The sequence below is a fragment of the Phoca vitulina genome, unplaced genomic scaffold (assembly GCF_004348235.1).
Source record: "Phoca vitulina isolate PV1807 unplaced genomic scaffold, GSC_HSeal_1.0 scaffold5, whole genome shotgun sequence".
NCBI classification, from domain to species: Eukaryota; Metazoa; Chordata; class Mammalia; order Carnivora; family Phocidae; genus Phoca; species Phoca vitulina.
Genome location: NW_022589708.1, coordinates 12,266,610 through 12,289,909, shown reverse-complemented (window position 1 = coordinate 12,289,909; position 23,300 = coordinate 12,266,610). Strand labels below are relative to the sequence as shown.

The 23,300-nt window shown below is 41.5% G+C and overlaps 1 protein-coding gene across 20 annotated transcripts in view; it reads right to left on the bottom strand.

The window, feature by feature from the left end:
- DOCK9 (dedicator of cytokinesis 9) overlaps positions 1 to 23,300 on the bottom strand; it is a 283,110-nt gene that overhangs the window by 14,398 nt on the left and 245,412 nt on the right. For 8 of the 20 annotated variants that reach the window (XM_032402708.1, XM_032402713.1, XM_032402707.1 and 5 more), the window contains exons 40-51: positions 22,754 to 22,891; positions 22,458 to 22,640; positions 20,544 to 20,657; positions 20,232 to 20,447; positions 18,682 to 18,739; positions 17,693 to 17,770; positions 15,328 to 15,434; positions 4,060 to 4,182; positions 3,228 to 3,341; positions 3,009 to 3,014; positions 2,510 to 2,545; positions 1,507 to 1,653 (exon numbers count right to left, since the gene is read on the bottom strand). In XM_032402708.1, coding sequence (XP_032258599.1) covers positions 1,507 to 1,653; positions 2,510 to 2,545; positions 3,009 to 3,014; positions 3,228 to 3,341; positions 4,060 to 4,182; positions 15,328 to 15,434; positions 17,693 to 17,770; positions 18,682 to 18,739; positions 20,232 to 20,447; positions 20,544 to 20,657; positions 22,458 to 22,640; positions 22,754 to 22,891 — 1,320 coding nt within the window. The remainder of the gene's footprint in view (positions 1 to 1,506; positions 1,654 to 2,509; positions 2,546 to 3,008; positions 3,015 to 3,227; positions 3,342 to 4,059; positions 4,183 to 15,327; positions 15,435 to 17,692; positions 17,771 to 18,681; positions 18,740 to 20,231; positions 20,448 to 20,543; positions 20,658 to 22,457; positions 22,641 to 22,753; positions 22,892 to 23,300) is intronic. The other 12 variants (XM_032402715.1, XM_032402718.1, XM_032402706.1 and 9 more) reach the window with 5 other exon arrangements.

The following is a 23,300-nucleotide window of genomic DNA, read 5'->3' as shown; positions in this document are numbered from 1 at the left end:
GCTTCCTTGTCCCCTCTCTACCACTTGGGCAGGAAACCAGAAGACTCTTCCCTGGAGAAAAAAAGGGCCTCAAGGAAACAGATTTCAGCGACTAGGGATTCCAAAGCAGGGCTCAGGATGGAAAATGAACTAGGGATTCTCTAAAAGGGTGAACTTAGAAGGACGTAGAGCTTAACACTGCTGGAAATTGAGCAGGAGGATATTTTTGTTTGCTTAATATTTAATATTTATTTATTTACATTATTTTTGTTTTTTATTTTTAAAGATTTATTTATTTTAGAGAGAGTATGTGTGTGTGTGCGTGAGCCAGGGGGAGGGGCAGGGGGAGAAAAATCTTCAAGCTGACTCCCCACTGAGCGCCAGCCAAGCCCCACACAGGGCTCGATCCCATGACTCATGATATCATGACCTGAACCAAAACCAAGAGTCAGATGCCTAACTGACTGAGCTACCCAGGAGCCCCAATTTTTATTATTTTTACATTGAAGTATAACTGACACACAGCATTACATTAGTTTCAGGTGTACAATGTAGTGATTCGACATCTCTATACAGCAGGCCGTGCTCACCACCAATGCAGCTAGCATCTGTCCCCACACGACACCATCACGGTACCATATGCCTTATGCTGTGCCTCTAACTGGAAGCCCACGTCTCCTACTTACCTTCAGCCATTTTGTCCATCCCTCCACCCCCTTCCCTTTTGGCAACCATCCAGTTTGTTCTCTGTTATTTATAGGTCTGATTCTGCTTTTTGTTTGTTTGTGCACTTGTTTGGCTTTTTAGTTAGCAGGAGGACATTTTTAATGCAAAAAACAGGAGCTCTATCTCGTCCTGAATTTCAGGAAGCAAAGGGATGCCCAACTTCCTGGAGATATCCTGAAGACAGTGGAACACATAAATATACAGGAGAAATGTGTAGTTTCAGAAAAGGTCTTCATAAGAGCAATACAGCAGAGGTCAGCCTCTCTAAACAGAAAGTAGATCTCATTCCTACAAATGTGCTGGCTAGTTAGTTCCTTCCTTGGTCTGTCAGCCTGTCCATCTGTCCATCATCATACTGAAAATGGTATATCCTTTCAGATGTTACTTTGTAAAATAATGTCTTTTTTTTTTCAAGATTTTATTTATTTATTTGTCAGAGAGAGAGAGCGATCACAAGCAGGGGGAGTGGCAGGTAGAGGGAGAAGTAGGCTCCCCGCCGAGCAAGGAGCCTGATGCGGAACTTGAACCCAGGACCCTAGGATTATAACCTGAGCCAAAGGCAGATGCTTAACCCCATCTGAGCCACCCAGGCTTTTTAAAATTATGAAATCTTTACTTAATGAAGGACATCAGAAAGCACAGAAAGGTGTCAGGAAGAAAAAAATTACACTTGCTACTCAAGGCCAACCATTCTTAATTTTCCTGTTTTTTTTCCCCGTATACACATTTATGAATATATAACCAGCCATACATAATCAATCAATATGTATTATATTGCTATATTTCCAAACATAGTCATACCTTGCCAGAATCCTGTATCATTTTGACATTTTCAGAACCAAATTTATCTGAGTAAAGTTTAAGAAGTCTCTGGGAAATTTCTGACAGAGGTGTGAGTTTGGGTTCTTTGTAAATATACTCTTTTCCATCTTCATCTTCAAAGAATCCCTGTGACATAAAGCACAATTAGAGCTATTCCCAACTATAAGCCCCAGGCTTACCACCCAGGAAGGATTCTTGTGTTATAAGAGTTAAAAAAAAAAAAGGCGGGGTGGGGTAGGGAGGATGATTCTAAAATAAAATCCTACTTAAACAGGCTTTCTGAAGAGGAAGGAAAATGATAATAATGTGAAGTTGGGGTGCAAAGATAAAGGAAAACACAAAACTGCAAACTCATTCAAGAATGCTGTCATTAAGTGTTGAGTGAAATGGAGGACTGGAGACTCAAGACTGTTCTCTCGGGATCTAATGATGGGATTCAAGCCTGTTTCACATTCCCAAGAAGCAGAGCTCACTAAGAAATGATTCGGCAGCCTGCTCCGGGCAGGCCTCGGAAATGCACAGAACCCCCCTCACTGGCCTCCCCCATTGACATAAGGACTTTACGGCATAAACAGAAACATTCCAGTCTGAAGCAGGTTCGGCAAAAGTTATCTGAAGTTCGCATAAACTCTATTTTGCTCTACTTATGAGAAAAATATGAAAGGGCTGGAGCATAATATCAGAAAATATTTTCACTATCACCAGTTAGCATGTGGTTTAAGCACCAATCATGTCTGAATACAACAAGGCTTAGAATTGCATGGGAAGTGAAAAAGGTTGAAAATTTTAAAGTCCAGATTGGGGTTAATACTTGAAATAAATGAAAAAAAAGTTTCTCATCTAAAATAAAAATGGTGCAAAAAACACAGTATATTAAAAAAAAAATACAGGCTAACATGAGACAACACCCACATCAAACTAGGAGTTTAGATGCAGTAATTTCACTACATTAACTTGCTTTTTAAGCATTTACTATAATTACCTCCACATCTGTTTCACTGTCTGTAAACTGGTATTGCTATAAAGTTATAAAAGACAATAACAGGATAAATTGAAGGTTATATAATGCTCATAGAAAACCACACACCCTAAATAAATGGATTATAATTTAATACCATTTAATCATGTTAGAGACTTGGAGGTTAAACTTGCAGTTAAATTTAAATGAACCCTTTTCTACAGGGTTTCTGAACTATGACAACGGTAAATATACTTGTGGAGATATTATACTACAAAAGATAGAGATGCGCAGGGAACAAAGGAAACCAGAAAGTCTTAATTTTCGTTTTAAAACATGCAGTATAGAAGTGTAAGGAAACAGGTGATTTATTTCTGTAAATAGAATAAAATGTTAAATTTTTTTTTTTTTTTGAGTTTGTAATGACTGGACAGATATACATACAGACCGGAAAAGGAAACTTGCGAACCACACTGAGGTACCAAAGGTGGTGCTAAAAATGTCTTATGGAGGGAGAACTTACCGCTGCCTTAAGACAGTAATAAAGAAAAGACAGGAAGAAAGAAAAAAAAGCAGAAAGTTTACTGCCGTGGAAGATAAGAATCATACTAAATATGACAAATTCATCAAATTAGCATTTATAGAAAATACAAAATTTACAAAATATAAATTTATAGAATTAAAAATAACAAAAACAAAAACAAGGACTTAGGAGGGCCTACAGAACAGAGAGGAGGCTCACCTGTCCAAAGAAGGCCACTCGGAAGTATGTCCCCAGGAGCCTGCGGCCCGAGTGCATGACCTCAGTCACTTTGCTGTAGGCCCGGTGCAGTGTGTCATACAGATGGGCCAGCCTCTGAAAGGCAGAACAAAACCCATTTCTTCCCACTTGCAACTAGGAGAATCAGTTTTAAAACAATTAAATGAGATCACAGAGGTAATAATTTCTTGGACTTGAGTAAAAGAAACAAAACACACAGACACACACACAAAATCAAGACTGTCTCGACTGCACAATTGGTAACAACCATTTTTCAATTATAATATTTTCTACCCAAAGAGCCATTTTGCATATTGAGGATCCATCAAATCTCCACATTGCAGTAAGCACCTTCTGTTTTCAAGTTCACATGAAATGTCGGAGACGGTAAAGTCCTATGATGACGTTTTTAGTCTTTGCTTTTCCTACTTCTCTGATAAGTTACAAGAAGCTGGACAGCCTCCCCAGGGAGGCTGGCAGGGACAATGGCTTCCCATGCAGATGGAGCAAGGAGCAGCTCTAAGGAAGAAGGCACCCGGTGATTATAAAATTCTGTTCTTGGTAACCTTTCAAAAATGGAGTGCCACAATTACCAATCCTTGTTTTTTGAGATTTGGGATCTGTATAGAGGTGGGGCCCGTGTGGGCCACGTATAATGCTCTGCAGGTGGTGACCTCAAGCATCACACGGAGGGTCAGAGACCACAGGTCATCTCTGATCGTGGCCTGCTTGCTCTCTTTGCATGTAAGAAGGTTTGGGTGCATGTGTCATCCCACTGTCCTCTCAAACAGGAAAAAACAAACCACTCTGATACCTCAAAATCTCTCCGTTTCTCGTAAATGGGGATGATGAGTTTATAGATGTCAGCAATTAGCTCATAGCGTTCAGCCTTCCAGAGTCCATCTGCACACTGCTCTAGAAGCTCCATGAGCACATCCTGATCAAAAAAGAAGGCCACCGGTCAGAAAAGAGTGTTATAGGAAACATGACATTGTATTCTTTGCAGAATGCTTAACCAATTAAGATGGTTAGGAGGAAAATGTCAAAATACATTATTTCTAAACACTAACTTCCACACTTGTAGTAAATAGCTCACCACTATGTTCTTTTTTAATTAGCCATTTTTCAATCATTTACAAGCAGAAATGAAGGGTCACACTGTATGCCTGTGTAATAGTTATATACCACGGGGAAAAAACGGACACTGATAGCTTCACACAGGCTCTCAATTTGTGTTAGTTCTATTTTTATAATTATAATTTAGAAAATTTTTTTTCCCTGGGGCACCTGGGTGGCTCAGTTGGTTGGGGTCTGACTCTTGATTTTGGCTTAGATCATGATCTCAGGGTCATGGGATCGAGCCCTCCGTTGGGCTCCGCGCTCAGTGGGGAGCCTGCTTGAGGTTCTCTCTCCCCCTCTCCCCCTCCTCCCTGTTCTCTCTTTCTCTCTAAGGTAAATAAACAAATCTTAAAAAAAAAAAAAAAAAAGGAAATTTTTTTTTTCCTTTCTGAGAAACAATGACAATGCTGAGACATGAAATTACTAAGTGTGACTTCAACCCAAGTTAAGCATCTCAGAGCAATTTAGTGATGTCACATGGTAGGCATGACGCCTGCCTCACCAACAACCTTTCCTCCTTTCCTTGGAGGTTTCTATCTACTGAAGTTTGGGTAGTCACCCAGCCTCTATTAAAGTCCTTGGACTCTGGAGGAGCTAACACTTTCCATGACTCAGGGGTTGGAGCACGTGGCTCAGGTGTAAACTAATCAGCATAAATCTATTTCCTGGCCACAGTCATTGTTTCATCATCCATGGGCATGTGACCTAAATGGGCCAATCAGGGTGAATTTTAGGACCCTGTCCTGGAAAGCTGGGACAGAAGTGTTCTCATCAGCCCAGACATGACAGGGAGCAAGGAACCTGACTGGGGCTGACATCCTGAGAGCCAGGCAGGGGCCCATGTGCCTTAGTAACAGTGGAAAGCTCCCCCTCCTTCCCAAAGCAACTGTGTCATGGATAACTCTGTTAAACATTCACACTGATTGCTGTCAATCTTTCTGGAATTTCCTAATTGAAGCCAATTTACTCAACCTTTATTGTTTAAGCCTATTTGAGTGGGGTTTCATTAATGCCATTGAGCAAATTTTCGTCTGCTTCTTTGTCATCTCTATAGCTTTGGCAAAGTGTCCAATCGTTGGCTCATTTTTCTACTGGGTTGTTTATTGAGTTTTGAGAGTTCTTTACATATTTTGAATAAAAGTCCTTTACCAGACACGTGGTTTGTAATTTTCTCCCAACCTGTGGTTTATGTCTGGATTTTCTTAACAATGTCTTTTGAAGAGGAGAAGTTTTTAATTCTGATGAAGTTTAATTTATCAAGTTTTTATTTTCTGGGTTGTGATTTACATACTGAAAAAATCTTTAACACAAGTCCACAAAGATTTTCTCCTTATGTTTTCTTCCAGAAGTTTCATAGTTTTACATTTAAGTCTATGATCCATGGAGTAATTTCTGGATATACGTAAAGTATGGGTCATTTTCTTAATATGAATGTCTAATTGTTCCAATACCATTTGATGAAGACAATCCTTTCTCCACTGAACTGTCTTTGAATCCTTGTCAAAAATCGGGGGGGTGGGGAGATGGGGTAACTGGGTGATGGACATTAAGGAGGGCACGTGATGTAATGAGCACTGGGTGTTATATAAGACTGATTATCACTGAATCACTGAACTCTACCTCTGAAACTAATAATATACCATGTGTTAATTAATTAAATTTAAAAAAGAAAAAAAGACAAGGGAAGTGTTAAAAAATGATCTTCTCTAGGTATCAAATATACTATGTGCTCTACTAAAGCAAAGAAAATAAATTATATTATCTGAATGACTGGGAAAAAAACTCAACTGAACCACATGTGTGTGGGTCTATTTCTGGCTTCTCTATTTTGTTCTAACGATAGAGATGTCTAACCTTGTGCCAATACCACCCTGTTGGGATTACTACTACAGCTTTACAGAAGGGTGTCTCCACAGTGACACTAATGATATGTTGAGCCACACAACTCTTTGTTCTGGAGTCTGTCCTGTGCACTACAGAATGTTTAGCAGCATCCTCAGCCTCTACGACTAGATGCCAGGAGCAGTACCTTCTCCCTTCCCCCTTTCCCCAAACTGTGACATTAAAAAACCATTTCCAGACATTACGAAAAGTTCCCTGGGAGATGGGGGCAAAATTACCCCAATTGAGAACCAATGCTTCATAATAACCTTAAAAGTCAGATAGCGTGACTCTTCGAACTTTTTCAAAACTGTTTTGGCTAGTCTACTTCCTTTGCAATTTTCCATATAAATTTTAGAATTCATTTTGTCAATTTCTACCAAAACTCCAGAAGGGACTTTGATCAGAACTCTCTGAATCTGTCAATCAGTTTGAATAATATAGTGAATTATATTAATTGGTTTTCTAATGTTGAACCAACAGTGCATTCCCAGGGTAAACTCCACTTGGTCATGGCTTATTTTTCTTGTTTATATTTTGTTAGATTAAATCCACTAATATATCTTTTAAGGCTAGTTGCCTTTAAACATGTTTGTATCCTCTATTATACTGTAAATGAAGGACAGGACCTTTGTTTTTCATTCCTAACCTAATGTTTCATCACAGGCCTAATGCTTACAGTTTATAGATCCAAAGAAAATAAATATATATATATTTTTTAAGTAGGCTACACACCCAGTGTGGAGCCCAATGCGGGGCTTGAATTCATGACCCTGAGATCAAGACCTGAGGTGAGATCAAGAGTCAGACGCTTAACCGACTGAGCCACCTAGGCCCCTCAAAGATAAACATTTCTATAGCAGTTGTCAATCAATTTGTCAGAAAATACTGACTTTAAAAAAAACATCTTTAAAGCCAGGCATTTAACTTTTATGTCATGTTTACAACATACAAATCATAAAACCGTCATCAGTGTAACTAAACTCTGAGCCAATACTTATAAAGAGGTATACCAGTTGTCTCACACTTTTATTGCAGGTCTTTTAAGTGCAAACACTAAACATTACATAGTAACTACTGTAACAGCTATAGAGAAAGAAGAAATCAGGAAAGGTTCTAATACCATCTCTTCTTGTGCATTTGTATTATAAAGACATACATCTTTTTTAGTTTTGTCTCAAATCTTTTCCAATGAGAGAATCTGCCCAAGCTAAGCATGACAAATTCTCACACTCCTCTGATTATAAAAAGCTAGATAAAAGCATACAAATAAAACCTGTATAATGTCAGTATCAATATATTTACCTTTCCATATTAGTAAAACTGGTGATATAATAAAGGTCTAACCTAATTTGGTGGTCATGAGGATCAAATAAAATTTTACCCATCAAAATGCTCTGAAAACTATAAATACTATGTGGTTAAATTCACAGGCCAATTAAATAAATCTCTCCTGTTTCAATCTTCGCTTTCTACTTTGTAGTGATTTTTAAAACTGGTATCTTACTTCCACTGGGCTATGTAATATCCCATAGTGCCACCCACATATGTGGTGGTTAGGAATTTCTTGGAGAAATGAATTAGTCTGCATTTTTCTTAGTAATATAACAATATTATTCATAGCTGCCCTTTGCTGTTGGGAAGTGAGTGAACAGTCCTTTTATCAAAGCCTTGCGTTCCTCACACACCTTAGGTCAAAGACGTTGCTACTGGGTAGTTTTTGAGCATCTTCCTTCTCAGTGGTGCTGAGGGACTACAGGTAGAGGTGGAAGAATTCTGGAAGGCTCAATTCCCCATCAGGGATGAGAATAGGTACACCCAAAGCGTTCTTCTGATAATGGAAGTCAAATGGAACTTTACCCATTTTAAAACTATCCTTGTTTAACTTACAGACTACTCATTTGGCCCCTTTTCTCAATATTGGGCTTTGTTCAAAGAGAAATGTAAACTTTCTATAAAAAATTATAATTGGTTCCACTAGTATAGGATAATCCACACTACAGGTGTGAATACACAATGATGATACCCTGTTTGTGGACGGGACCGAAGAGACCTACAGATTCTTAATTCCATGCTGTAGCAGTTACAGCACAATAAGCATCTAGAGTCGTTTTAATGTAATCTCACAGAAAATTAAAAATTCTTCTCAAAGATTTATAAAAGTTATAACTAGGCGTAGTCACTACCACATTGTTAACCTGACTCTTTCCTTCATTCATTCACACATTTTACCAAGCATCTACTATGTGCAAGGCACTGTGTTTGACATTGGGTTATAAAGCAAATTTATATAAATAAAATTAAGTTTCTGTAATTTATAAAAATGGTTCTATTTCTATAAATGTGGAAGGCAGGTTTTAGATGGTTTATTAGGCTATGCCACAAATGAAATTTGTTTTGAGGAGGAGGCCTTCAAAGACACACAGAGGTTATCCTTCAGAGCAGCTAGAACTGATATACTAGAGACTCATGACCACCAACTGTAAGACGTGAGGTACATGTTAAGATACCAAGGATGAGGAAAACAGTGATTTCAAATACGTGCCCAAACTGCAAGTCACAAGGGCAGATGCTCTGAATTGACAGCAGTAGGGGTTTATTTATTTAACAGTAGTCAGTGTGTCTCTGGGTGAGTACTGGGGAGGCCAATGATCAGTGAATAAAAAGCACTTCCTGCTCTCAAAGAGTCCAGTATGAAGACTGATCCATAAAGAGATTACAAAAAATGCTGGTAAGTGCCGATAAAGAAACATGCAGGCAATCAGGGATGCAGACAGGAACGGCATCCATCTAGTAATGTGGGAAAGGAGAGACACACAGTGTTCTAGAAAGTGGTGACTGAGTCTTAAAAGTGATCAGGAGTTAGTAAGGCGAAGGTGAAAGGTGGCAGCAGAAAGGAAGAGAGGGGAGACATTCCAGGGAGAGGGAAGAGCAGGGGCAAAAGATTCAGGGGCAGAGGGCAGCATGGTGGGTGAGGAATTTACAAGTAGTCTGAGGGGTTATTCAGAGTATAAAATCTGAATCAGCGAGTGGCAAGAGATGAGGCTGGCGTGGGATGATGGTGTGGAAAGGATTTACAGAGACTAAATAGCTATACTCAAAGTTTTCTATGTCAAAAATAAATTAGTTAAATGTAGATAACTTTGAGATATGAAAATACAAATAGGCATATGTCAACTACTACAATGATGAAGTATTCAATAAGGAAGAAGTTACTTGATTTTGAAATGATCTTCTGTCTATTCATGTAAGGTATCCTTACAGCAGCCTTTCAGGTATATTTTAAATGGCCCTAGATTTAGACACTTAATATATATTAAATAGAATTTATGGGCCAAATGCCCCAAATTGGCAGTCTACTATTCTTACTCTCATTCAGTCAAACCAGAAACATGTGAAAAGTTTAATAACACTGAAACCTGAATTCAAGTAGCCTATCAATACTATAGGCAACTGAGTTAATTGTGGAAAAATCTGTCATATTTCGTTCAGAAAGATGGACTTTGACCAGGGAAACTCCTCCAGAATGGTTGGAAAACATTTGATAAAGCCAACAGAGCTTAGTAAATAATTGAAATAAGTATCACAATTTTATGGCAATCAGGAATTAGGAAATAGCACATCATCAACTTTTACATGCTACTGGACGTTATTTTATCTTTTTTTCTGATTCAGGAGGCAGATCTATAGTTTATCAGTCTGATATCAGTTATTATTATAAAGAAATGATAATATATACTACAAAAAGCAATGTCTGTATAGATTTTACTCAAAAACAAACTAAGGGGTGCCGGGGTGGCTCAGTCAGTTAAGTGTCTGACTCTTGGTTTCGGCTCAGGTCATGATCTCATGGATCGTGGGAGAGAGCCCCACATCAGGCTCTATGCTCAGCAGGGAGTCTGCTTGAAGAGTCACTCCCTCTGCCCCTCCTCCACTCTCTCTCTCAAATACATAAATCTTAAAAAAAAAAAAACAACTAAAAATAGCTTCTATAAGAAAAGAGCCCTCTCATAAAAGTAGAGAGTATGGATTACTGAACACCAAAGTTTAATTTAGTAAGATAAATTATTCAGGCTAATGTCAACTCTATATATACCTAGACATTTAGAGCTGGTGCATCAAGTAATAATTCTTTGAACAGAAATAACAAGTAAAAGAAAAAAAAGAAAGAACCAGTAATCACAGTTCAGTTTGAGAGACCATACGTCAACACAAAATTATAGAGTCATAGGAACTATGACGTCATAGTAATTAAACACTGGGGCATATATGAATGATATTCTCAGCAGAAATTCCATGTATTAATTTACTTAGAATTCCCAGCAATCACCGCACCTGAAAATCAGAGCTAATCCAGACAATGGTCAGATAGTGATAACCTTGAACGGTGGTTATACAGAAAGCTTGATGGTTTTATCACCTTGCTTAAAATTTAAATGCCAAGATACATCTTCTAAATTGCCAATACATGCAAAGAACAGTAAGTAATTACTGGTTGGAAAAAAAAAACCCTCGATGAACTTTATGCATCTGTAAAGCTCACATTTTATGCTATCAGACTGAGCTTAAGAAGATCTCAGTGCACCAAGCTCATGAGCAATTGAGACAACTGTTTAAACTGTAATTAGTCAGTTCCATTTTTCAGTGTGCCCCAGAGATGCGACTGAGGTCACTGGGCACCTGTCTGTGGGAACAGCACACTAATGTCGTATATGGGCGTGTATGTGTGTGCACAAAAACACTTACAGGAGCCTGTATATGTTCAGGGTGTTTGAAAATTTTTATTTAAATGCCGATTTTTCCATCTAGCATTGATTAATCTAACCTTACTTATGAAGCTAGATGTTATCCCTATTATCTGCCATTTAGAAATAATGTAAACGGGGACGCCTGGGTGGCTCAGTCAGTTAAGCATCTGTCTCCGGCTCAGGTCATGATCCCAGGGTCCTGGGATCGAGCCCCGCATTGGGCTCCCTGCTCCGCGGGAAGCCTGCTTCTCCCTCTCCTCCCCGCTTGTGCTCTCTCTCCCTCTCTCTGACAAATAAATAAATAAAATCTTTAAAAAAAAAAATAACATAAATGTGTGACCAGGCGTGGGCAATGGCATACTTTATGGCTTAATTCACATGGCCACCATATTATTGTTGCTCAAGACAGAGTTGAAAACCCTTTGCAGCAAAATAATCACTTGTGATGCTTAAAATACAGATTCCCAAGTACCACACTCAACCAACTGAATCTGGGGCCTGGCAGAGTGGGAAGACTGGAAATCTGTATCTGTAACAGGAATCTAAGTAATTTCTAACTAAGCATACTAAAATTTGAGGACTACTGAACCAGGTGATGCTTCCTGAGGCAGGCACATCACTTATATAACCCTAAGCTACCACATGGAACACAGCTAGTTTATGGAATGAATCAATATATGTAAATACAGAAATTTCCAGGTCACAAAGAACTCAGACAACTTCCAATTCAAACTGTAAGGGACCGTGGTTTTGGTGTTTCTCCTCACCGGGAAGAAAGCGCTGCATGCAGTATAGTGTGCTAGGGCAGAGACCACACTGTGCTCACATTTCTATCTCCAGCACCTAGTTCAGTGCTAAGGAAGCTCAGTAAATATTTGCAAAATGAAGTGGGCCAGTAAGTCCTGGTATGAGCCAAGGGTAGACCAGTTAGACCAGTCCATGGGCAAAGTTCACTAGTCCCTACTGCAATGACCTGCATGACCACAAAAGTGCCTCCATGGATATTGATTTGGGGGTTGTAAAGAAATTTTGGCAAGTGGGCAAATAGTGAGCATGGACTGTATTTTCTATTTCCCCTTCCAAAGTCCCTCCTGACCCATCCTTCCTAGCTCTGGGCTTTGGGAGGTTGATGCACCAGGACTGCTGGCCTGCGGGCTGCGCTGCCTGTCCTCTGGCTCCTGGCTGAGTTCAGCCAATGGATGGTCCAGTAGGAGCCTGGAGGGCAGGCGGAGAGTGAGGGTGGGGTGGCTACGCACATGTCCCTCCCTGCCAGGGTATGGGACTGAGCTCTCCCCTACAACCTGTCAGGTGGCCCCCCCGTGGAGTTTCTCCCTCCCCCCTCCCCTAGCCCACAGGGTGAGAGGTGGTACCCCAGATGTTGCTAACCTCGAGGGTACTGCAATATTACTTGTTGGTTTCCCTATACCCTGTCCAAACTTTTTCAAAGTAGTCCATTTATTAGCCTTTCTTCAATGTCCCGACTGTGCTGCCTATTTCTACATGGGATCCTGAGGGAGGAATCTCAAAACTTCATGGGCTGTGTGGAGTTTTGACACACAGGGGACTCAGAATTCTTCAATCTGCACAGGCTCTAACTTGCGTAACAGAATTGTAAACAGGAATGGGATGTTTCTTTTTATCTAATCAAAAGCAGCTGGGAGGCAGTCTGCTCTTTAGATCAGAGTCAGGGAAGATGAACCGTGATCAATAAAAACCCATCTGAGGTCTGTCGCTAGGAGAATTGTGTGTTCTTATGCAGCTCCACGAAAATCATGTTAAGAGCGCACAAGGCATTTAAGTACATCTAATAATGCAGATTAAAAGAGCAATGATTTTTATTAAGCTATGTGTTACACACCTATTCCTTTCAGCTTTCTCCAAAACTCTTTCTGGGAGAGAGACGTTCAACTTCCTCTTTTTCTTGAAACATCCTGATAGTCAAAGCAAAAATGTAGGTAGCAATTTCTGCTTTCCTGGCTTTTGGAACATGTTCTTCTTTCAACTCCCAGCTAGTTTCAATCTTGACATGCAGGGGTTGCTTAGGACTTTATAATCCCACCGTGTCATATCCTAATCGTTACAGATCGTCACGTACTATGGACCTTGTTAAACATTTACCAACTTTATGCTTCAAGGACAGGGTGGAAAATCCATATTCTGGAAATCACTGATAAAGTTACCCCTCTCACATGTTTAGTTATCACTCAGGCTGGGTGCCATTCACAAATTTCCTGAGCTTGATTTCCTCGGCTGATGCTCTAGCCTGCAGTGATTACTCCAGCCTATTACTTCATTTTATCATCCCCGCAGGACAGGTTACTGAGAACTGTTTACTTTCAAACCTTTAGTTGTTCTTGGCACCATTGCTTTCCTTATCAAATTCTAAACAAAATGCTGTACTCCAGAGGTCTGTCTAGGTACCGGGTTGGACAAGGGTGGTTTCTGCAAGGAGACAATACATTTGAGTCTCTTCTCAGAGAAAAACCCAGTCACACTCGCCTTGAAGTTCAAGGCCAAGAGTGTGCAAGCCTTATTGTCTCAGTGACAGGCTTCACACTTCAGAGCAAAAATTAAAAATTACCATCTGCCCAGGCGTTTCAAGGTAGAGAGACAGCTGAACTGTCAATGCCATGTAATAATTGTTTTTTTTTCCTTTGGGATTCCTAGAAAACTTTATCTATCATGGTTAAAATTACTTTAATATTTAAATGTGAACTGCACTCCATATATTATCCTTCTTTCTCATGTTTACTTTTTGATTTAGAAGGTCATTTGAGACTAGACAATTTATGACAGTGGTTCTTAAATTATGGCGGCTTAAGACCCCTTTATATATATATGTATATATATATAATTAAAATTATTGAGAATTCCTTAAAAATTACTGAGAACTTTTATGTATATGGTGTTATCTCTCCATATGTATAATATTAGGAATGGCAACTGGAAAATGCTAAAAGATTTATTAATCTAATTAAGATAATAATAAATTTATTACATGTTAATGAAAAAATAATGAAAAATGTAACATTTTCCTCCCCCCAAAAAATGAGGGAAAAGAGTAGCACTGTTTTACATTTTTGCAACTCTCTTTAACGTCTGACATCATAGGAGAAACCCGCATTCTCATACCTGCTTCTGCATTCAATCTGTTCAACATGCTGCTTTGGATGATGTATACAAAGCAAGTTCAGCCTCACACAGACATTCGGTTGGAAAAGGAGGGACCTCAAAGACTTCCTGAAAGGGTCTCGGGGACCCCAAGGCTTCCTGAACCACACTTTGAACTGATTCTCGGCCTGGTTAATGTCAGGGAGGATGTGTGTTCGTGGCCCTACTTACTGGCAAGAGCATGATTAAAAGTCATAGTAGTAACTGTAGGACGTCCACCTCATAAAAACAAGTACAACAGAGGCAGAAGACATTTACTTCTTTCTCTGTTCCTTCTCTCCACACGAAGAAACAGACAATTTTATTTTTCTTTATTTAAAAGACAGGCAGGATTGACAAGCTTCCCTTGACTGTTCCATTCGGCTCTGAGCTGAGGGGAGGCAGGTGCACAGGGAAAGCCCTTTGACGGACAGTGACCGAAGAGGAAACTCAGGGAACATAGGCAGACAGCTGGCGTTTGTTCCAATTCCTCGCTTTATTTTAAAGCTTTCTGGTTCCCAGTAAGTGGCTGCAAGGTAATCCTGTTTTGGCAAGAGTGGGGCAGGAACTGCCACAGTGATCTAACGCTGAACCTTCTGCTCTCTACCGGGGCGGGGGGGGCAGGGTGTTCCGAGTCTCACCGAGGGTGAGAAGACTCTGGGCTGAGGCACGCAAGTGAGGCCGCGAACTGGGCCGCTCTGAGCCCCTGAGCCCGGTCTGGCCTCTCAAGGCTCTGCGTGTCTGCAGACACAGGGGAGAGGTCAGGTGGGGGACACTGATTTAAAAGTCTGAGTGGTCGGTTAGTTCAGTTGGTTAGAGTATGATGCTAATAAAAGATTAAAATAGCAATAAAACCTATGAGCTGGAGAAATTAATGGCTGGAAAGAATGAGAAACCTTATGGTCAAAATACTAGACCTTTTCCCACACGTGTTTGAGCTCTTAGCCTCACCTCGCTCCTAACTAGCTCCTCAAACTGTCTTTCCAGAGAAAAGGAGGAAGTCCTAGAAAGGGGGATGGCAGAGCTATCACTGCTCTCTTTCAGCCGTCTGGAGCGTTAGTTTAGTCCGAGCGAAACGGGCAGCGGCAGCTGCTGAGAGAAAACCACTGTGTGATGTGCGGGCAGAGCACAGCCGCCCCCGAGATACTCACGGACTGAAGACCCCCGCCAGCCGAGGTGCTCACCTCGTTGAAATGGACATCCTGCATTCCGACGTCTTCCATCATGGAGGCCTCCTCGTCTATGTTTGGGGTAATCACCCTGAATGCTGTGCATCCTTGTCTAAACATGCCTAGAATGGACATAGCAGGGGAGAGAGCCAGTCAGGAACCCGTAAGTGGACGGACCTTGAGGGTTCTTCCTGCCGCCATGTTTCTGTGTTGAAGGAGACAATGAACTCTGAAGTCTCTTATGTCTCAGGCCACTGTTCTCACAGGGAGCCACTGTGTGCTTCTCTTCATTTGCTTCCTCATACCTAGCGTTCTCCTCCCTCAGTTCTTCCCTCATTCTTTTAATTTTTCACCTTTATTAAAATGTATGCAACCTTTAAATAAACTATAAATAAACTGAAACAGGGACTGGATCCAAATTAGTAGTTTTTTAAAATAACAACAGTAATTTGACTTGCTACGGTGACCCATGCTCAGATACCAAGAAAAATAAAGCCAAAGCCAATCAAAGAGAAACATGACTCAAACAGAACTGTTTCCTTCAAGTTGTCACCTCTCCCACCGTGGCTGAGGGTAACCCAGAACTCAGATGAGAACTTGCTCTTCTCCTTCATGGAGCAGTCTGCCAAGAGGTAACTCACCAGCCGCAGCCATGAGCTGAGAGGCTGTTAGCTGGTTCCACATCTGCTGCCTGAGGGGTAAGGATGGGCCTCCTGTCCTTCCCACAACCGAAGAGCAGGAGCACCGGCAGCATGAATACTGCAGGGGCCTAAGCACTCTAATTCTCTAGGGGAAATCGTATAAGGGTGGAGCTGGGATAAATAACCGGGATAAGGATAAACCCTTGGGGCGTCTGGGTGGTTCAGTTGGTTAAGTGTCTGCCTTCAGCTTGGCTCATGGTCCCAGGGATCCTGGGATCGAGCCCCACACTGGGCTCCCTGCTCGGCCTGCTTCTCCCTCTCCCTCAGGTGTTCCCCCGGCTTGTGCTCTTTCTGTCTTTCTGTCAAATAAATAAATAAAATCTTTAAAAAAAAAATGATAAACCCCTTAAGCAATAATGGCCCATTTGGGGCCTTCACTCATCTTGGAGTCACTGGGGAAAAGTCGTATGTCAGTTAGACAATGTCAGCAAAAACGATCAAGTACAGAAGGACTTGAAACGTCCTGCTACTCTATTTTGAGGTCACTGTTTATAATAAAGCAAAACAGAACCCAAAACTTGAATTGAGACCTCCCATATTTTGGGAAAAAGAGGAACACAGAGTATTTTGAAACCACGACTTGAAAGAGCAGATTCGTGGAGAAAGGGGAACCCTCTTACACTGCTGGTGGGAATGCAAGCTGGTACAGCCACTAAGAAAAACAGTATGGAGGTTCCTCAAGATGTTAATAATAGAGCTACCCTATGACCCAGCAACTGCACTACTAGGTATTTACCCTAAAGATACAGACGTGAGGAAAAGAAAGGGCATGTGCACCCCAATGTTCATAGCAGCAATGTCCACAAGGAGCCGAGATGCCCTTTAACAGATGAATGGATAAAGAAGATGTGGTACATATACACAATGGAATATTATTCAGCCATCAGAAATGATGAACACCCACCATTTGCATTGACATGGATGGAATTGGAGGGGATTATGTTAAGTAAGTCAAGCAGAAAAAGACAATTATCATATGGTTTCACTCATGTGGAACATAAGTAATAGCACGGAGGACCATAGGGGAAGGGAGGGAAATCCAAAGGGGGAGAAATCAGAGAGGGAGATGAACCATGAGAGATTATGGACCCCGGGAAACAATCTGGGGGTTTCAGAGGGGAGGAGGGTAGGAGGAGGGGGTAACAGGGTGATGGGCATTAAGGAGGGCATGTGCTGTGATGAGCACTGGGTGTTATACTTAACTAATGAATCATTTAACGCTACATCAAAAACTAATTTTGTATGATACAGTGGCTAACTGAACGTAATAATAATAATTTTAAAAAAAGTAGATTTGTGAAGGCAGAGATTCTTCTGCTGCACGATGGTCAGAGTTTCCAAGCCTTGAGACAAAAGATTCCCCTGTGACAAGTATTAATCTAGGAGCTTGAGGATACATTAACATACAAAAAAGCAAAATTATAGAAGCCAACCCCCCAGGTTCCTGGGTAGAGAGTATATTTAAAATATACGCCTCAGCTCCAGTGAAGTAACTACAAGGGTGGCCCAAGCGCTTCCTCTCCTTGCATAGGAACATGTGCCATGGAAATGGAGAGAAAAAGAAGGAAGGAGAGCCAAGTCTATCCATGCAGAGTTGCAAGGGAAAATCCCCACACCTCTAAGTGTCAGGTGGATGGGGCAGCTGGGGCCCTGGGGGCCGGGCCCACCCTCAGGCTCACCTCCCCGGCGCCTCCTCTGGCAGGTGCTGTGGCTGGAGGGGAAGAGGGGCAGCTCCGGACGGAGGGCTATGTCTGCTTCTAAACACGAGGAAATGTATTACCTGACAAAAGGTCTCAACAGCAAATCATGCTAGTAGCAAGAGAATATGGAAACCCTCTTCAATTTCTTTTTCTTTTGGGCTCTGATGTATGACAAGCCTAGATTCCCTTCAATTCCATCCTAAATAGCCAGCTGGACTAGAAATACAGAAATTCCCTGGCCCTGGCGTCTGACTTTATACTATTTCTCACTTTGCAAACGGACTTCTTGTAAGTACGCTCCAGGACACAGGCACGCATGAGCAGCTTTTCTAAAATCTCTTGATTTCGAAATGGAAATGAGCAACTGGTGTTTAACCAAAAGAACCCATGAAAGAATTCATGGACTGCTCAACTGGGAACAAACATATAATGCATAAAAGAGCGCACTTACACACTCCTGCCCTCTCCTTCCCTGGGGAGGTAAGGTTTCTGGCCAGTGAGGCTGCCTACCCACATAATAAAGCCAATTGGGCTGTGGTTCTAAAAGAACGTTGTCTGATAATCTCCTGTTAAAACTGTCATTTGATTGATAAAACCGTTCCAGTGGGAACTATCTGAAGGGAAAATAAATCTTCTCTCAGCTCAACATTGGCCAGTCAAGGACACCCAGATGCAAAGCTCATTAACTAGTTCTTGCAAGATAGAGCCATTAGTTAAAGGTTACACAATAACATGCCATCTAGTTTTGTTTTTGATATTGGCACCTCTGCTGTGCCTACCAAGCCAAGCCAATGTCTTACCAGTGAATAAAACAATGAACACAGCGCGCGCGCGTGCACACGCACACACACACCCAAATCCAACCCCCCCACCCCCCACCTCCAAATCTTTCTGAATGGCTCCCACTTGTCTTTGCTGCTTTGTATAGTTTTATATTCATTTCACAAAACACAGGAATCCTTCCTCACCTTTCCGTGTGAGATATTCTGCCACCAGGGCTGTGACATGGACATAACACATCGCTGCCTACAATAAAAGACACGTGCTTCAGAATCACCATGTACAGAGCGCATCAGAATGCTCCCAGACAGAAATCTAGTGACTGCATGTACTTGTATTAGATCTCAAGGAAACTAGGGTTCCTAAGAGCTGACATCTTACCTTTTGAAAAAACTGGAACAATTCACATAAACTGAAGTTTTGAAATACATTGCAAATTGAGACAAATGGTAGTAAGTTTGCTAAGGCTCATTTCTGTTTAGAATTACTAAATTTTAATATAAGAGATTAAAAAAAGCATTTTTTTCTTACTATATTGATGATTTCCACATCATTTCTCTTAAGGTAAAAAGAAGACCATTTGAAGAAAAGGCATGTGTCTTTCTAGATTCTGAGAGAACTGCTCAAATTTCAGCAGCTAATAGTTTTCTCTCAGCTTAAAAAAAGATGTAGCAATTGCTTCCCAACATAGAATTCTAAACCAAAATTACAACTTAATGTTAATTAGATAACATTCTAAACACTTTAAAATGAAAGAAAAAAATAAAAAAAATTTTTTTTAACAAAGTTGCCACAGTGGTATAAAAAAGAGCTGTTGGAAATGAACCTGATTCTAATGACTGAGCCCCTGGTTCTTTGTCAGAATGATAGAAAAATTACTCGTAGTAGTAATATGTAATTCACTTTCATTATGCTAATATGTAGTTTAGATTAAATTTATGGTCAAACAGAATGGACTTCTTGAATAATCAATACGTAAAAACAGTTACATAAAATTTTCAGATGTAGAACATAACTGTACTAGTTTAGGCAATTACCGAAGTTTAAAAGTAAAATCATGCTTCTTTGGTAATACTGCTGACCATACCTAAATGCTTTAGGCCCAAATCGTAAACAGTTTTCAGAAGAACACAGAACCTGCCATACAGCCCACTGCTTTCCTTAATGTCTCCCCCTTTTACAGATGGAGGCACAGAGGGGTGAAAAATGGGCTCATCACAGTGAGTAAGTGTTGGATTTGTTCTGTCTCTGGGGACAGACCACACACCCAACTCCCTGCCCCCACCCTGTCTACTTCTGGAAACACGCTCTGTACACGGGCAGCGCTCTGAGGCCTACCACATCCACAGATGACAATGGACTACCTCCAACAGGAAAAAGCAACGTCCTATCATTACTTTAGTAACAGGAACATTAAATTTCATCATAAAAGAGCTGAATTTTAGAACTAGAGAGGAGTTTTAATGCAGAAACGGAGTGCACTTGAATTAGCAGGTGTGTATGTGACCATGGATGCTTTCTAAGAGCTTTCAAACAATGCTCTCCTGTGACAGAAACATTTCCTTACAGTGTTGTAAACTGTTGAGATGCTTAGAAGTTGTGAAGCAACCCCAAGCCTAACACTGTTGAAGTATCACTTCTTTCGATTACTGGGAAATTTTTCTTAAAATTGGCTTCTTTTAGTGAATGAGACATAGTTTTCCCAAAAACCCAGCTCGAGGGAGTCTTGCTGGGCTACCTCAGACAGATCCCCATTCTTGACATGGATCCTGGCCATGCTGTCCAGCCATGTCTTCCTGAGCTCGGGAGTGCTGGCGTAGGACTTGGCCAGACTGTACTGGAGGTCCACCAGCATCTCCGGGTCATTCTCATGCTCCTTCATCTGGGCGGTGGCCATCAGAACTGTGCGTATCCTTTTGGTCAAGTCCTTCACGTCCGAGGAAAAGGTAGTGTGCTAAAACAAGGGTGGAAGAAGGACACGTGGCTTTCAGCTGTGTTCTGCCTCTCCGCATCCATACTAGATGATGAGGCAGTCTTGAGGGTCACCCACCTTGATGAGCCTGTCACTGTTGGCACAGTTGTTGATGATGGACAGGGACTGCTGGAATCTGGTTCCCCCGATCCCAACAACATCTGCTATCAGCTGGCTGACGGAAATAATGACCTTAGGGACACACAAATGTGAACAAATAATTTCACCTTCAAATGACTCCCCAGACTTGGCTCCTGCCTTCAGTTAGGATGTGCATGAGGACAGGGCAAAGTTTTGAGCACAGATCATTCCAGTGCAGGAAACAATGTCTGAGTCATCTTCTTCCCTTCCAAGAATCATTTCAGAAGATGATTTTGCTATCCTTAAGTATTTTGTTTGCATAGCAAAATGCTCATCAGGAAAGTGTAGAGGCATGAGAATCAGATAAGCCTGTATCATTTGGATAGTCACTTACTTTCTCTAATAAACAGGGAGACCTTATCATTTACCTCCTTGGTTAACTGGTTTGAATGTATACCCACTAAATATTCAATAAGTGGACTGTCCTTTGCATTTTTTATTAAAACATATACATATTAACTATGCAATGGGGGGGGGATCTGTCTTTATTGGTGTCTGTGATATGCTCTGCCTTTGCCCAGTCACTCAAGCTAAAACATGGATTCCATCTTTATTCCCTCCTTTTCCTTCACCATCCCCAGGTACCATCAATCAATAAGTACTGTCAACTCATTCTCCCCTTCTTCTAACCTTACCATACCTGGTCCAAGACACCATCCCCTCTGGCCTGGATTTGACCATGGTTTCCCCAAAGTCTTTCCAGCTAAGGCCTTGACTCCCTTGATCCATTCTCAGCAATAGTCCAGGCGATCCCTCCAAATATGCAATGACGTCTTCTCAAGTTGTTTTCACCCATATTCTTTACTTCACTGTAAGGACCTTCTCCAGTTCCCTGGACAGGCCCTTCCCCTTGGGCATCCGTCGCCTGGAACATGCTTACCTTCCAAACCTGCTAACCCCTATTCAACTTTCACATCTTCTAGAAGCCTCCCTGCCCCAGCCAGATGCCCCTCCCCTCCTCAGTGCACTCAAGTTCCCCTATTACAGCACTGGGGACAGTGTATTGAGAAGAGCTTCGGGGTTTGTCTGTTTTCCAGCAGACTGGAAGTGTGTCCACATGGAGTGTGAACACTCCATGAGGGCCAGGAGAGTGTTCTTTTTTGTTCATGGTTGTATCCATGAATCTTAGCACATAGTTTGCAAACAGTAAGTATTTGTTTAAAAAAGGAATAAACACAGAGATGGAGAAGGCACTCCTACATGAGTTTACAGAAAAAGAGAGCCTACAAAACCACATAAGACTTTTCCATATCTTGCATGGTTCCCAGAGCAGAGCATTTGGGACATTTTGACTCTGGAGAGATTGCAGGTGTGTCAGTATATGGAAGACAGAAAAGAACCACTTTGGGGCGCCTGGGTGGCTCGGTCGGTTAAGAGTCTGCCTTCAGCTCAGGTCGTGACCTTGGGGTCCTGGGATCGGGCCCTGTGCTGGGCTCTCTGCTCAGCAGGGAGTCTGCTTCTTCCTCTGAGCTCACTCTCTCTCAAGTAAATAAATAGAATTTTTTTTTTTTAAAGAACCATTTTGGACTTTCTGTGTTTTACCTAAGATGTCTGCTATGAGGCACCCTCATGCAGATTCTAATAGATGGTAATTCAATGGAATTTCAGTCAGTCCAATATTGAGTCAATATTTAAAAAGTCAATTTACCAACAGAAATGCACTTTGGGCCCAAATCTTACAATGTAGAGAACGAAATAAACCAAACCAGTAAATGTGACTTTCCAGTTTTCCATCTCAAGGCCAGATCTTGCCCTACGTACACTGAGGTAAACGGGTGAATGCGACGAAGTCTTCCTGCTAACACAGAATCCCACAGAACACAACTGCGCTGCAGAGTGAACTACACGCACCTGCAAATGTGTGCGGACGAAGGACTTCTTTCCAGTGTAGTCGAAGTTGTTCCTCATGAGGAAGTACAGCAGCTGGGAGGCCTCAGTCCTGATGGAGCTCAGCTTCGAGTTGCAGCCCTTGAGGATCTCGTAGCACAGAGCTGCACACATGTCAGCCCTCCCTTCGTAGAACGTCGAGGGGAACTAGGTGAACGCCAGAGAGCAAGGGCAGGTGGAGATCAGTGCGCCCTTCAACTCCAGGTGCAAAGCAGACAGGATGATCTTCAACGAGGGCTTCCCCCAAGGAAGCAGCTTACCTTATAAATGAATGACCTTAAGGCAGTGAAGACATTTTTTAAAGCTGTTTCAGACTGATGTTTTTGAAGAAAACACAGGTAGACGTCAAAAACTTTTTTCATGAGAGGATTATGTCCATGGTCAGCCAGGAGCTGGTTCTGAGAACACACAAGGACAGCTTGGTTAGTGAGACACACCAGACATGCCTACTCCTCAAAGGTTAAATGTCCCAGGTAATAAGACAACTTATAATTTAAACTCTGCCACGAATCTCCAGGAAAACATAGAATCCTCATGTAGTACGAATAAACCTGTAACTAAATTTCTGTTTTGGAGAGTTTTTTTTTTTTATTTTTAAAGAGTTTATTTTATTTAAGAGAGAGAGAAAAGCAAGCACGAGTGGGAGGAGGGGCAGAGAGGGACAGAAAGGACAAGCAGACTCCATGCTGAGCATGGAGCCCAACTCGGGGCTCAATCCCTCGACCCAGAGATCATGACCTGATCTCAAAATCAAGAGGTGGATGCTTAACCGACTGAGCCACCCAGGTGCCCCTTGCTTTTTCCTAT